General features: G+C 41.4%; 1 protein-coding gene across 3 annotated transcripts; it reads left to right on the top strand.

Moving 5' to 3' along the window:
- Nucleotides 1-4170: 4170 nt before the first annotated feature.
- On the top strand, nt 4171-12712 carry tsku (tsukushi small leucine rich proteoglycan homolog (Xenopus laevis)). Of its 3 annotated transcripts, none has more exons than XM_034603404.1 (3): nt 4171-4464; nt 9463-9774; nt 10540-12712. In XM_034603404.1, exons 2-3 carry the CDS (start codon nt 9469-9471, stop codon nt 11278-11280), a joined length of 1047 nt encoding a protein of 348 aa, XP_034459295.1. In that variant the 5' UTR covers nt 4171-4464; nt 9463-9468; the 3' UTR covers nt 11281-12712. The 3 variants fall into 3 exon arrangements, with proteins under 3 accessions (XP_034459295.1, XP_034459294.1, XP_034459296.1); XM_034603403.1 differs by lacking the exon at nt 4171-4464 and adding an exon at nt 4513-4968; XM_034603405.1 differs by lacking the exon at nt 4171-4464 and adding an exon at nt 8823-8915 and having other exon boundaries at nt 10540-12704.
- The last annotated feature ends 231 nt before the right edge of the window (nt 12713-12943 follow it).

Raw genomic sequence — 12943 nt, 5'->3', positions numbered from 1 at the left:
TCCCAACATACTCCTCTGGAAATGTAGTCACACATCTTTTTTATTCTCATAGACATATGGCAATGCTTTGTCACGAAATTTACAACTAAAGCTTCTACATGAATACAGAGATAATTATTTATTTTTCTTGCCATGGAGACACCTCAGCCATGTTACACACAGGGACCTGAACCGTGCTTTAATTGGTCTAATATGCCCACAGTACAGCAGGTCCCACAGATTAAATGACTTTGAACCCTGGTGGAGTGGGAGTCATTAAAGATAACGAAGGGCTCTCCCTGCAGGTCCCCTGAGCTGTGCTGTGTTTCGCCTGCGTCAGTCTTCTCAGCTCTTTTCGTTTTTTTCTTTTGCCAATAGACTCCACTGGTGAAACAGCCTGCCTGGCAATTGACTCCATGAACAGCTGGTTGCCACAACATCAACCCTTGGATCACAGTGTTAGAGACAATGTACTGGATGGATGAGAACAGCAAAGAAGCATGTCAGACCGTGCAGTGTTTTTTTGTGTATTGTTGTAGCTCATCAACATATTATATTCATTTGACATCTGATTAACTGTGCTGGTCCTATATGGCTATATTTCTTACGATATTAAAATACGTTAAAGGGGAAAATGATGAATAAAGACCGATTCAACATATGCTGATGTGTAGTTTGTATGTATATATTTATGTGTATGTATGTGTATGCATGCGTACATGCGTCCGTGTATGTGCGTGTCCCCTCTTCGTCCTCTCTTTCTCCCACTCTCTCTCTCTCTCTCTCTCTCTCTCTCTCTCTCTCTCTCTCTCTCTCTCTCTCTCTCTCTCTCTCTCTCTCGCTCTGTCTGTGTATGTTTGTGTTTTGAACTTTTAAACTCAGTCCCAACAACTGACTATTAAAGGCAACTATGTATTAAAGGAACATCATTTTAACTTTACACAACATAATATAGTGCAGTTACAGGTATATTGCATTACATTATATGCATAGAGAGTTGGAAAGTGATTCCACCTTTGTTGACCCATATCCCACATAAGCTGATGAGCCTCTTAAATGTAACACCTTGACACCACTGTCCTGCATCCAGGAATAGGGGATAGAACTGACAACTCAGCGCAATGTTCTCCCAGTGAGCAGTGAACACAACACATCCGGTGCTGCTCTGTAAGGAACACAGTGAAACACTGACAAACATTCTCAGAAAAGTCGAAAAGAAAATAAATGATTTAAGATAAACAATATCCCCAGATGATGTATAAGACACACACACACACACACACACACACACACACACACACACACACACACACACACACACACACACACACACACACACACACACACACACACATCTCTCATTACACTTTCTGCAGTGATTGGAGCTAAATTGAAAATGTTGTTTAAGCAAAAAAGGAGATAAATCATTCAAATGTCCTTTGAGTAATGAATAGGATCAACAGGGAGATTCATGGCAAAATTATGCACCAGGAGAAACTAGGCAAAATAATATTTTAATGTTCCTTGCACTTTTTCAATTGGGTTAGGTGCGTGGAAATAGAGCAGTGCATAGTGGAATGGGCTCTCAGAATTAAAAACATGTACAAAATAAGAAGAAAAAAAAGAGGACGGTTTTATTTAATATTTAATAAGGGGTATATGTATAAAGATCAGTTCCAATCTCAGGCCTTTTCTTTACTTGATTTGTTGTTAATTTATTTCGTTCTTCTTTTACTGTCACTGAAAGCTCTCGTGTGTTTTTTACAGTGAACTGGTGCATTTGAATTGAGTCATGACACAACTGCAGACTGTGAATTAATTGGCTGCACTCTGGTGCCATCTAGTGGAGATAGAGTATACAGTGTTGATTACCGTGTTTTGCAGCAGGAAAAGAAGAACTGACTTTATGCATCAGGGAGTCATTATTTTGTTTGGATGCTGAAATTGCATAGTACCGGTTTCAATCTAGATTAAATGGGGATATTTTCTTGTTTATCAAGGGACCACAAATCAGTTAGGAAGAGTTGAGTTGTTCAGTGTAATAATAAAGAGTTGTTTTTAATCTTTAAACAGCTAAAATATCCATGATATGGTTAATATTTTACAAAGAGAACTCCATGCTAAACCGTATTTCTGCTGTTAAAACTCTTGTGCAAATATACTCACCCTAGAACATGCTGTAGGCTACACTTTAAGTTTGCATTCAATGCAAGACTGACGCTAACACTGATTGCAACAGAGATTAGATTAAGACATGATGGCGTCACTGTGCAGGGACTGACTGGTACTGAAGAGACAATGAAATATTCACTAGAAGAGTTAAAAAATGTAACGTGTACATAATTACAATATGATAAAACATGTCCTTCTTGGTCATGTTTGCTTTGGGTTGGATATTCATCAAAGTATCTCATGTTTCTCTTACTCATTTTCTGAGTTTTTTCTCTTTTGACATCATACTCTGCATTCTGTCTGCCGCCAGAGACCCAAACTTATCTCCACAGCCCTGGGGATTCCCAGACACTGCAACATGCAAGTGGTCTGTGTGTGTGTGTGTGTGTGGCCTACAAGTAGCTACATGACCACAACAATAATCCCCTTTTTTTAAACTCTGGCCTCCGATTGTGTGAACCCTTGAGAGTGCATGTGTGAGTTGTACTGTATTGGTGTGTGCTGTCATGCTGTCATGCTCTCGTGAGAGAAACAATGGTCGAGGGCAAAGTTGAAGAGTGGAGGCCCTCAGCGTTGTGTGAGCAGCAACAGATGATCACCATAATTCATCACACTTGACCTGCGTCTTTTGAAAACCATGTTACAGGGCACGGTCCGTTTGCTTATTGTCCTGTTACAAGTTTTGTCACACTCATTCAACTACTAAGTAAGTACATTAACTACTAACGGCCTATTTCTGATTTTGGTATTATGTAAACTATTTAATGAAATCACTTTATATAGGCCTCATTCTGCAGGATCTGTCTTTACAGGGTTAAAAAGAACCACAGGAGATGTGTGTTGCAACAGGAAACCTCTGGGTTTCTGTTCACATTATTTCTTGTATTATCTCTTTCATCAAAATGACAACTTCAGGCCAAATGAAACAAACCACGGCCTTTGCTGCGCAACACTTTTGTTTCCGTGTAGGATTGTTTAGGACGATTCCACTAGAGGGCGCTCCTGAGACAGCAGACTGAGCCCGGAAGTTAGCGGCATAACCCTTTAAAAATAAAAGCTATGTTTAAATGTAATACTAATAGTCAAGGGAGCAAGTCAAGGTTTTGTTGTTTCAAGTATAACTGTCAGACTGGCAATATATGTCGTAACTGTTTTGGTGCATACTATTTTAAGGTGTAATTTATTTTGTGTATTCCTATTTATAAAATTCTATGTTTTTATTCACATTAGTTTTATTTCAAAATGTATTTTTTTGTTTTTTTATTTATACACTGTATTTTATTTAAAATTCATCATATTTAACAGTTTCGTTTATTTCATTTTTTAATAAAACATGCTGTTGGAGCCATTTCTGTTAATTGTTGGCATTCCAAATTATTTTGGTGATTTTCAAGTTTCAAACATTTTGGCAATATTTTGGTCATAATTTCTCTTGGACACTTGATGGCGGTCATTAGAGAAGCACTGGGTGAAATAAGAAGGGGATAGGTAACAGAAAGGGACTGGGAGAGCACACAGTTCTCATAGGAGACCACAGACTAGCAGCATGAATCACAACCACAGACCAACTAACTGAGGCAAAACTCCCTGTATCAAAAGCTGTAATGATCATTCTTTTATTATTTTAACTACATAAACAACAAACCAGCCACAAAAATCAAGTCTGGACAAATTTGTTTTGCGTCTGCGTAAGATGACTCTCTACACCTGTGTAAAATGGCAAATTATGGATTGATGGAATTAAAAAATTGCCATGACAAACTCGGGCCACCTTTGGCACCGTCGGCTTAATTGTGGCCCGGGTCTGGCAAACAGGTGCGGGCCGCCCAAGTGCCATGATTCTATGCGGTAGTGGGCCGGATGGGGGCCCAAACTATTTTTCTGTGCGGGAAGGAATTTATGATAGGAAAGCATCTCTCCGCTGGGACATCTTCAGTAGATCCAAAAAAGCTACATTTGAAGCGTTTTGTTTTGGAAATCCTCGACAGGAAGAGCTCTTATTTTGTCTGCCGGCGGACTTGACGGTGGTAAGAGGAGCCGAAAGCGGCCGTCACACACAGACACTCGGACAGACAGACAGGCAGAGAGGGAGACAGGGAGACAGACAGACAGGACTTTACGGGATGGGAACAGACGAGTGTGACCCAGTGTTTCCAGCTGTTGGCAGTTTGTTGCGGAGGCGCGGAGCTCATGTAGAGCAGCCGGGAACTGGCACCGGGACACGGACACCGCTGCGGGGGTCTGCGAACTAAAACATGGGAGCGGGGAAGTGAGGAGAGAACGTCCCGAAGAGCAAACAGGAAAAAAAGCAAAGTAAGTAACTGAGGAGGAAAGTGACCAGAAGTGGGAGAAGTTGTGTTGGACTAGTTTCCAGTTGGTCAGAGGCTGCGGGTGAAACTGGGACGGACACAGGAGCTGAGGGACAGATCAGGTTTCACGTTTTCTGGTGTGATTGAGAATCCGCCCCTCGTGTCCACAAGGAGAGTGACCACGCACGCACGCACGCGCGCACGCACGCACCCCCCCCCCCCACACACACACACAAACTTTGCAAACTCCTGTGACTGAGACGCGCGGAGGTGACATGTGGAGCAGTGATTGACAGCTGCGAGGGGCGGGGTGTAGGTTGAATGGATCCTGAACGCTGCTCCCACATGTGACCGCTGCTGTGGATGTGTTTCTGTGTGGCGGATCCAGCCGGTGGAGGTGTGTGCTCGCTCCGCGCGGTGCCACGTACAGCTGCTGCTGGAAATCTGATCTGCAGAGGTGCCCGTGCAGAGCCTGAACACTCGTGCTGACTTCCCAGGGCATGACATGGTGGTTCACTTTGTGGTCAATGCACAGAAACAGATGGTCAGACATTTTTTTTTTTTTAATATAACATGACTGTTTTAAATTCAGGTTAAGGTTTGTTGTCGAGTAACTTTTCAAGATCAAATGCATTTACTTTGATGTTTCGTGCATAACAAACTAAGCAAGAAGAAAAATAGGGGGACCTGGTATTGCAGTAGCTCCAGGAACAGTGCACCTACACAGTAGATGGCGGTAATGCACCTTGACTTTGGTTGCCACCCGTCAATAAACCGAAGAAAGAATAAGGATGCGCATGACATGGTGGTTCACTTTGTGGAACCACCATGTCACGCACTTATTTATTTGATATGGACAGTGCTCATTAATCAACAGATAAAATACTGTATAAACTAGTGTTGTAGTCACAGCTTGCACTCCGCTTCACCTCTTAATGATCTTTATCTTTTTCTGAAATACTGTCTCTTGTCACCTCACCATTAAGCGACACTGGGTTTGATTGTTCTCTGTGCTTGTGAAAAAATGTATTCTCCATAACTGCCGCCTAATTGTTTTAAAACACTTAAGTAGCGTCTCTTTTCCTTTAAGCTCACCGTCTCCTCCTCTTCAGTGTCATGCATTCATTCGGCTTAAAAGGATTAATGTGGCATCCGTCCAATTTAAATTACACAGTTTTCAGCCTTCAAACTGGAAGAATAAATTGGGACAGAGCGATCTCAACGACACAGAGAATACAATGGGGGCGGCTGTGGCTGAGGGGTAGAGTGGTCATCTTCAAACCAGAAGGTCGGCGGTTCGATCCAAGTCTTCCCCATCCGCATGCCGAAGTGTCCTTGGCAAGATGCTGAAGATTGCCCCTCATAGAAAAAGTTGCTGCCCATAGATGCACTGTGTGAAGGGGTGAATGGCAAACTGTACTGTAAAGCACTTTGAGTGGTCATCAAGACTAGAAAGGTGCTATATAAATACAGACCATTTACGTCAGAGCACTGGAGGATATTCAGTGAAGCTAGGATTAGATGTAGGCATATTCTGCATTATATATGGCTGGAAAAATCTGTTGTAAGATTGAGGAAAAGTGAGTATTGCTTTGAGCAATTAAAGTGGTGTTTTTCTAACATTAACATAGGCATTTTCAGACATGACCTGTGGGTAATATCCGTAGAATTGGCTACAGAGTTTACCTGTAGTTTGCCTTTCACACGTACACACAACACATCAGGAGGTTCTCTGCACAGACGCATTCACAACAGCATCAATTCCTTCCGCATTATTCAGGTAAGAGGTGGAGCAGCCGGGTGCAGCACACGGAGGCAGGAAGTGACGTATTAACTCTGCTGTGGAGATCATGTAATTTTCTTTACAACACACAGACACCTGTGACGACTCTTATCGTCACAAACTCTTTACATCTTCGTCGGTGTCTTCTGCGTGTGTGGCACTGCTTTTTCACCCGGAGAGATTCAATTTATTCTTAAATTAAATATTTTCATATCGGCAAACATAGATGCCAACACGATATGTCTGTAAAAGGCTCATATCAGCCTATTTTTATCAGCCAGCCAATTAATCAGTTGGGCTCTATAGTATAACTGTAGGTTGGTGTTGTTGGTGGTTGGCCCACTAATAGTGGAGATGAAAGGTTTTTTCTGTGTACTTTTCCCCTGCTAACCCAGCCCTGGGCAGGTCACATTGATTACAAATCACATTGTTTACAAATATGCAATATTGAATTTAAAATGTTGATTAGCTTGACAACATGAATGCATAACTCTCAGTAAATAATAACGATGAAGGATACAGCCAAGGCATAGTATACATAGTATTTAATATTTTTAATGTATCAAATGAAATCTTGAGTCAGAACAGGCCTGATGCAGCTGATCATAGTGAGTGATAACATCAATAATGTGGTTATCATGGTGATCTTTGTTATTCACGTTCTAGTTAACTAATGCAAAATTAGGCCACGGCAGCAGTGAGTATATGTAATCAACCCCCCCCCCCCTTTCGATCAGTTATTTTTGCTTTAATCCCTTATCATACTACAGTAATTGGATTATCCCATGCCATGAAGTCTGTATGTAGTTGCAAAGTGATAAATTATTATTTAATTTCTCACCACTGCTGTGTACATGAGCTGTAGGTGGGTAAATAAATAAACATGGCTGATGATCCTCAGCGGACAGTGGAGCCTGTTGTGCTGCTTTCCCAGGATAGAAAGGTGCGAAACGGTGTCTGAAAGTGAGAAGGTTTCAGGGCGTGATTTCACAGGCATTTGCCAATTGTCCACTCAGGGGGGTTCACGGCTCTAACTGCTGTTGCCTTTTGGTAATTGCAGTAGTTAGAATGCGCTTGATTTGAAGGCAGCGCCGGCAGCAGTTTTGTGTTAGTGGAGGTTTATTGGCAAGAGGTTGAGAGGAACACCTGGTGCTAAGAGTTCATGATCCTTGCTGACACAACAGATGGAGGCGAGGATGCAGGAGGAGAAGGAGGGATGGGTGAAGCACACACAGGAGATGAGCTGCTGAAGACCACGTAGGTTGTAGCATTAAGCCACTGGTCAAAAACTCACTGAAACCCACTAACATCAGTGCGACGTTATGACATGCATTGAGCTTCAGGGCGTTGGAGACTTAAATAGCCGTGAACGTTTGTGTGCTTATTTGTTTTGTAAATCTTGGTAACAACCTGCAACAGTGACTTTTTCTTTGTATTGTGCAAGATGCAACACTGGCAAGACAGCGAAAAGCATTGAGTCGATGTTGAGTTTGAAAGAGAGACTAAAGTAAAAGATGTAACTGTAACATTATCACTGGTCTCCATGGTGCTGTCTTCTGTTCCATCTTCCCACCTCCGACGCATTGTTTTCAAACATGTCGCCATGTTTGTGATGCTGAAACCTGAGTCACAGGGTAATCAAAAACTGCAATTCCTCTACTGGCAGTTGGAAACAGGTCAGTCAAGTTTTTGATGGTTTTATCTGCCGAAAACTTTTGTATTCCTGCTACTTTGGGTCTAAAAGAAGTACAAGTTACATGAGGTCTGAGCCCACTAGGCAGCATTTGCATTAGCTTGTCTGTTCCAAGTGACAGAAATTCTCCTTTTGACAGGCTCAACACAATTCACAATTGACAGCACATATTTAAAAACATGGCTCAGCAATGCTCACAATTTACATTTAAAACACAGAGCACCAGTTCGTAAACACTTTTCACGAAATACTGTCATCTTATCTTAGAAATACGCAGAATTCTTTCATCAAGTCATTCATCAGTCTGTCCTTCATGTTGTTCATTCCTTAATAATATATTAATTAGGATTAAAAACCACATGGCAGTGAACAGTGTACTTGTACTGTATGTTATCACAACAAAAAAGTACGCAGGGTGAGACGCTAGATCAAATCGTTCAGTCGATGCCTTGAAGAAAGCTGCAGCCGTGAGAAGTTCGAGGGTCCAACCAAAAGAAAGTGGCACAGAGGTGAACAGCTGTCTCAGCAGACTCTGAGGTGTCGTAATCAGCCTCCATATATTGAGTACTATGCAGCTCTGTCACCTCATCCTCTTACATAATTTGAGATAACTAACCCCTGTTAGATATGTGTAAGCAGCCGTGACAGGAGTCACTGAGTGCAACCTAACTGCATAACAAATTTAAAAACAAATTAAAAGATTAGAGAGAATTAAAATCATAGTGCTTTTTGCATTTCTTGGGAACATTTTCTGTAAAGCTGTAAAACTGTGGCTTGTGTTTTTACCACATGCTTTGCTGTGTCACGTCCGGGTGACTTTACCATGACGGTTCACTTTTGCCTGTTACACAACTCTTAACCTCTGTCCAATATCCATTCTTATTGTGTGTGTGTGTGTGTGTTGCATAAGTGGAACAGCTTTTGCATTCAGTGCTCATTTACACTGACTTAGAGGGAGCTTACACCTGCTGGAAAAAAGGTATGAAAGGTTTTTCCCTGGTCACATGTGTGCACTTTATTTAATAATTTCTTTGTGCTTTTTTGAAAGTGTCTTTGTTTCGTTTATTTTGTTTCATTGAAGTTATTTCAGGTGTATTTTGTTTTACTCTCAGACCATATGGAAGTTGGATTTTCAGAGTTAGAAGTTGTTTCTGAATGAGTTTTGTCTGGCTGCAGTGCACCAAGGCTCAGAGAACATGCTTGGGAGACATTTTAAGGGACTTATGATATACTCAAATTTAGATTTTTTTTTTTTACAGTCGTGCATACTCATTAGAGTCAGTAAACTTAGAAAGGGAAAATTAACTCTTTGATTGAGAAATTAGGTCACACCCAATGGGAAGCCGAGAAGGAAGGGAATTGGGGCTTCTCGTGCTGCACGAAAAAAAGTCCTCTCCCAATGATTAAGAAATACCTTAAAGATGGCATATGAACCAGGACATCTGCTCTAATTTCTGCATTTAGAAACACGGTGTTGTGATATTCATTAAGTAAAATAAAAAATAAATAAACTGTTGTTTCCCCAGGGCATAATGGTCCTCCTCCTGTATTTTGGCTTGTCACTGCTGGCAGCTGTCCAGTCCAGCAACATCAGGAGCTGCCACCCTGGTTGCCACTGCGAGGTGGAGAGCTTTGGCCTGTTCGACAGCTTCAGCCTGACCAGGGTGGACTGTCGAGGGCTAGGACCCAGCGCTGCCATGCCCATCACCATCCCACTGGACACTGCCCACCTGGACCTGTCCTCCAATGCCATGGGTCCACTCAGTGACACCATGTTATCTGGTCCAGGCTACACCACCCTCATCAGCTTAGACCTCAGCAGCAACCATATTACAAAGGTTGGTGGTTGATGGAAGGCATGAATAGGCCACAAAACAATATGACTTTTGAATGAAAAAAATACTAATGTTACTTTTTTTCTTTATGTGCCCTTAAAAAAATCACGTCATTGTTATCGGTTAATCGCTTTGTGCCTTCAGATAGCGCTGTGTCAATAATGCGCCTGAACATTTCTTATTTTAAGAGCGACACACCCATCGGAGTTCAGATGAAACAAACCACGCACACTGGACAGGAAAATCTGAGTTAGTCTGAAACTAGGAAAGACCCTTGCATCAGACTTTGCGCCGGGTGTGAGATCGGGCTTTTTAACTTATCTACTGTAATCTACTGCATCACTCTTGGACATGCCGTGTCCTCATCACAGCTGTTGACTATCACTCAGTTATGTCCCTCTCCTGAGAGATCGTACCTACTTACTAAAGTCACATAGACACATTGAATGAAATGGACACATTCATGAATTTTGTTTTACTCAGAACACTCACATTTTATTATAACTCCGCTAGCTACTACAGGCTAATGTGTTTTTTTTTTTTTTACATATATGAAAGCTTAGCTGGTCAACCCAAATGTTCAATAGGTCACAAGGCAGGATGAGTAATTTCCAATAATAGAATAGTGGGGTGTTTTATAAATAGATATTTAACAATACTTTTTTCTTCTTTTATATGTGATCACCGAGAGATATATGACAAATGTTTCTTATTTTATGCATTTCTTTGTTGGTTGTGTCAATCTCTTCCTTTCCCACACTTTTACAGCTAAGCCCCAATGCTTTGTCCAAGCTGCGTTACCTGGAGACTCTGGATTTGAGCCACAACAACCTGGCGAGCCTCACCTCAAGCTGTTTCTCTGGCCTCCCTCTGGCTGAAGTTGACCTCAGCCACAACAGCTTCCAGGAGTTTGACATTAATGTGTTTGCTACCAAAGTCAATGGTGAACCTGTCAGCGTGGATCTGTCTCATAACAAGCTCTCATCATTGTCCACGACTTTGCATGGAAAAGTTTTACACATTCAAACCTTAAATCTGTCAGCAAACCGGCTGTCGGATGTACCCAGGCTGGCAGGACTTCCTCTGAGGTACCTCAATCTGGATGGTAACCCCATCGTGCAGATTAAGGAGGGAGCCTTTGCTCTGCTGAAAGATCTGGTTTATTTATCCATCAGCGGCCTTCATGAGCTTCAGGAAATTGAGTCTCACAGCTTCAAGGGCCTGCAGAGCCTCCAGGTTCTGGATCTCTCCAACAACCACAAGCTGAAGGCTCTTAGCCCCGCAGTTTTTAACGAACTAGACTCCCTGCAAGAGCTGAATTTGTCGGGCTCTGGTGTGGTGTCCTTGCCAAATAACATGCTGGCCCACTTGCCCAGTATTAAGAGTATTACACTGGGACGAGGCATCCAGTGCTGGAGGACCCAGAAACAGGGACAGTTCCACCGGCAGCTGGGTCAGGTCCAACACAACGAAGTTCTGAACTGTAACGTGGAGGGCATAGCGTTGTGAGACTGGACATGGACCATTCCTTACAATCATGATGCCAGAGCTGTGCCTTCTTTTTTGATATGCAAACACTTTGTTTTGCAACTCTCTGAAATACCTCTTGAAATATGTCTTAAAGGTTTCATGTAGGCTTCAGGAACTCTACACACGTGTATCATAGCAAATTTTACAGAATTTTACATAGCAAGGAACGATTGTTTCACATCTTCACATACAGTTAAGTTTAAAATGGTAGGAAACTTTGAATAAAAACCAAAACTTTAAGTAATATTCAAACTTAATGTTCTTCATTTAAAGCGGGACCATGTTAAGAGCTATTTGCACTTATTCCAATACCAGTCACATTTGTTTTTTTATAAAATGCACATTGACAAAATGTCATCCAGTGTTAAAGCCTACAAAACCTTCTGTCGACCACTAAGAATTTTCATTTGACTTTGAATGTGATGATTAATGGAAATGATTAAAAGGAATAATTCAATATTTTGGGAAATGCACATATTCGCTTTATAGTTGAAAGTTCAAGAAGACGATTGAGGCGAACAGCAAGCTGGGCTCTGTCCAAAGAGTTCAGCTTTTGTACAAATGCAAGAAATGACTTTTTAATGTGTATTATTTGAATTTTGAGCCAGGCTAGCTGTTCCTCCCTGTTACGGTTCTTTATGCTAAGCTAAACCAACTGTTTGTTTACAGTAAAAAAAGTTAATAAATGTTCAGATTGTCAACATGTACTATCCACAGAACAGTAAATATTGATCTAGTGTGGTCTGAACGGAAAACACCCAGTAAAGACTGACACAACTGCAAAAGAGAAAGATCTTTCATTGTCACTGCCACAAAATGATTATTCTACTGCTCATAATTTCTCTTACAAATATGAGCCAGAAACCAACAACTTGTCCACTGCGCTTAGACCATTTCTTTTCAATATGGCACAAGGTTTGGTGCACAGTCTTTGCAATATACGGTGTTCGCTGATCTGGTTGACTCTTGTCTTGTGTGACAACTGGATTAAACAAGCTGTGTCCATGCTGACTTACTTTGACCTTCTGTCAAAGCAGATCAACAAGACACACGTGACCAGCGAGCTATGCCAACTCTGACATATTCAGTAATGAAGTGATGCTGGTGTCTGTTGATGTTTTAACACCCAGCTGCACTGTCTGTGCTGTTGCCTGTAAACCCTACCGAAACATTCCTGTGGTATTTCTGAGAGGATCAGCCTCAAGACTGCATTTTAGGATTTGTGACATTTTGAAAGGCTTAAGTGTTTTTGAGGTTTTAAAAGTAAATCCACCTTCGTCAGCTGGTTAATTGAAATCCAGATGAGCCCAGACTTGTTATAGGAGTTTATATTGTGTATGTACTGTTTGAAATTATTGTATATAACTTTATATATATATGACACGTATGTGTAATACATTGACTATTCTCACATTATTGTTTCATGTCGTGTATGATGTAAGGATGGCAACATTTGTAAGGTATGACAGTAAAGGATTGTGAACGCACTAAAGAAAGAGAAACAAATATTGCAGGATCTGCCAATTTATCTGGAGCCACTTCAAATTTGAATGGGTTCTTCTCTGTCCCACAAACAACAAAACCGTTTCTTTAGTTTTTGCTAAATCCTGTTAACACAGACAGACAAATGGCGATGGGAACA

The sequence above is a fragment of the Hippoglossus hippoglossus genome, chromosome 13 (genome assembly GCF_009819705.1).
Source record: "Hippoglossus hippoglossus isolate fHipHip1 chromosome 13, fHipHip1.pri, whole genome shotgun sequence".
Classification (NCBI taxonomy): domain Eukaryota; kingdom Metazoa; phylum Chordata; class Actinopteri; order Pleuronectiformes; family Pleuronectidae; genus Hippoglossus; species Hippoglossus hippoglossus.
This window is presented reverse-complemented; position numbering and strand designations above follow the sequence as displayed.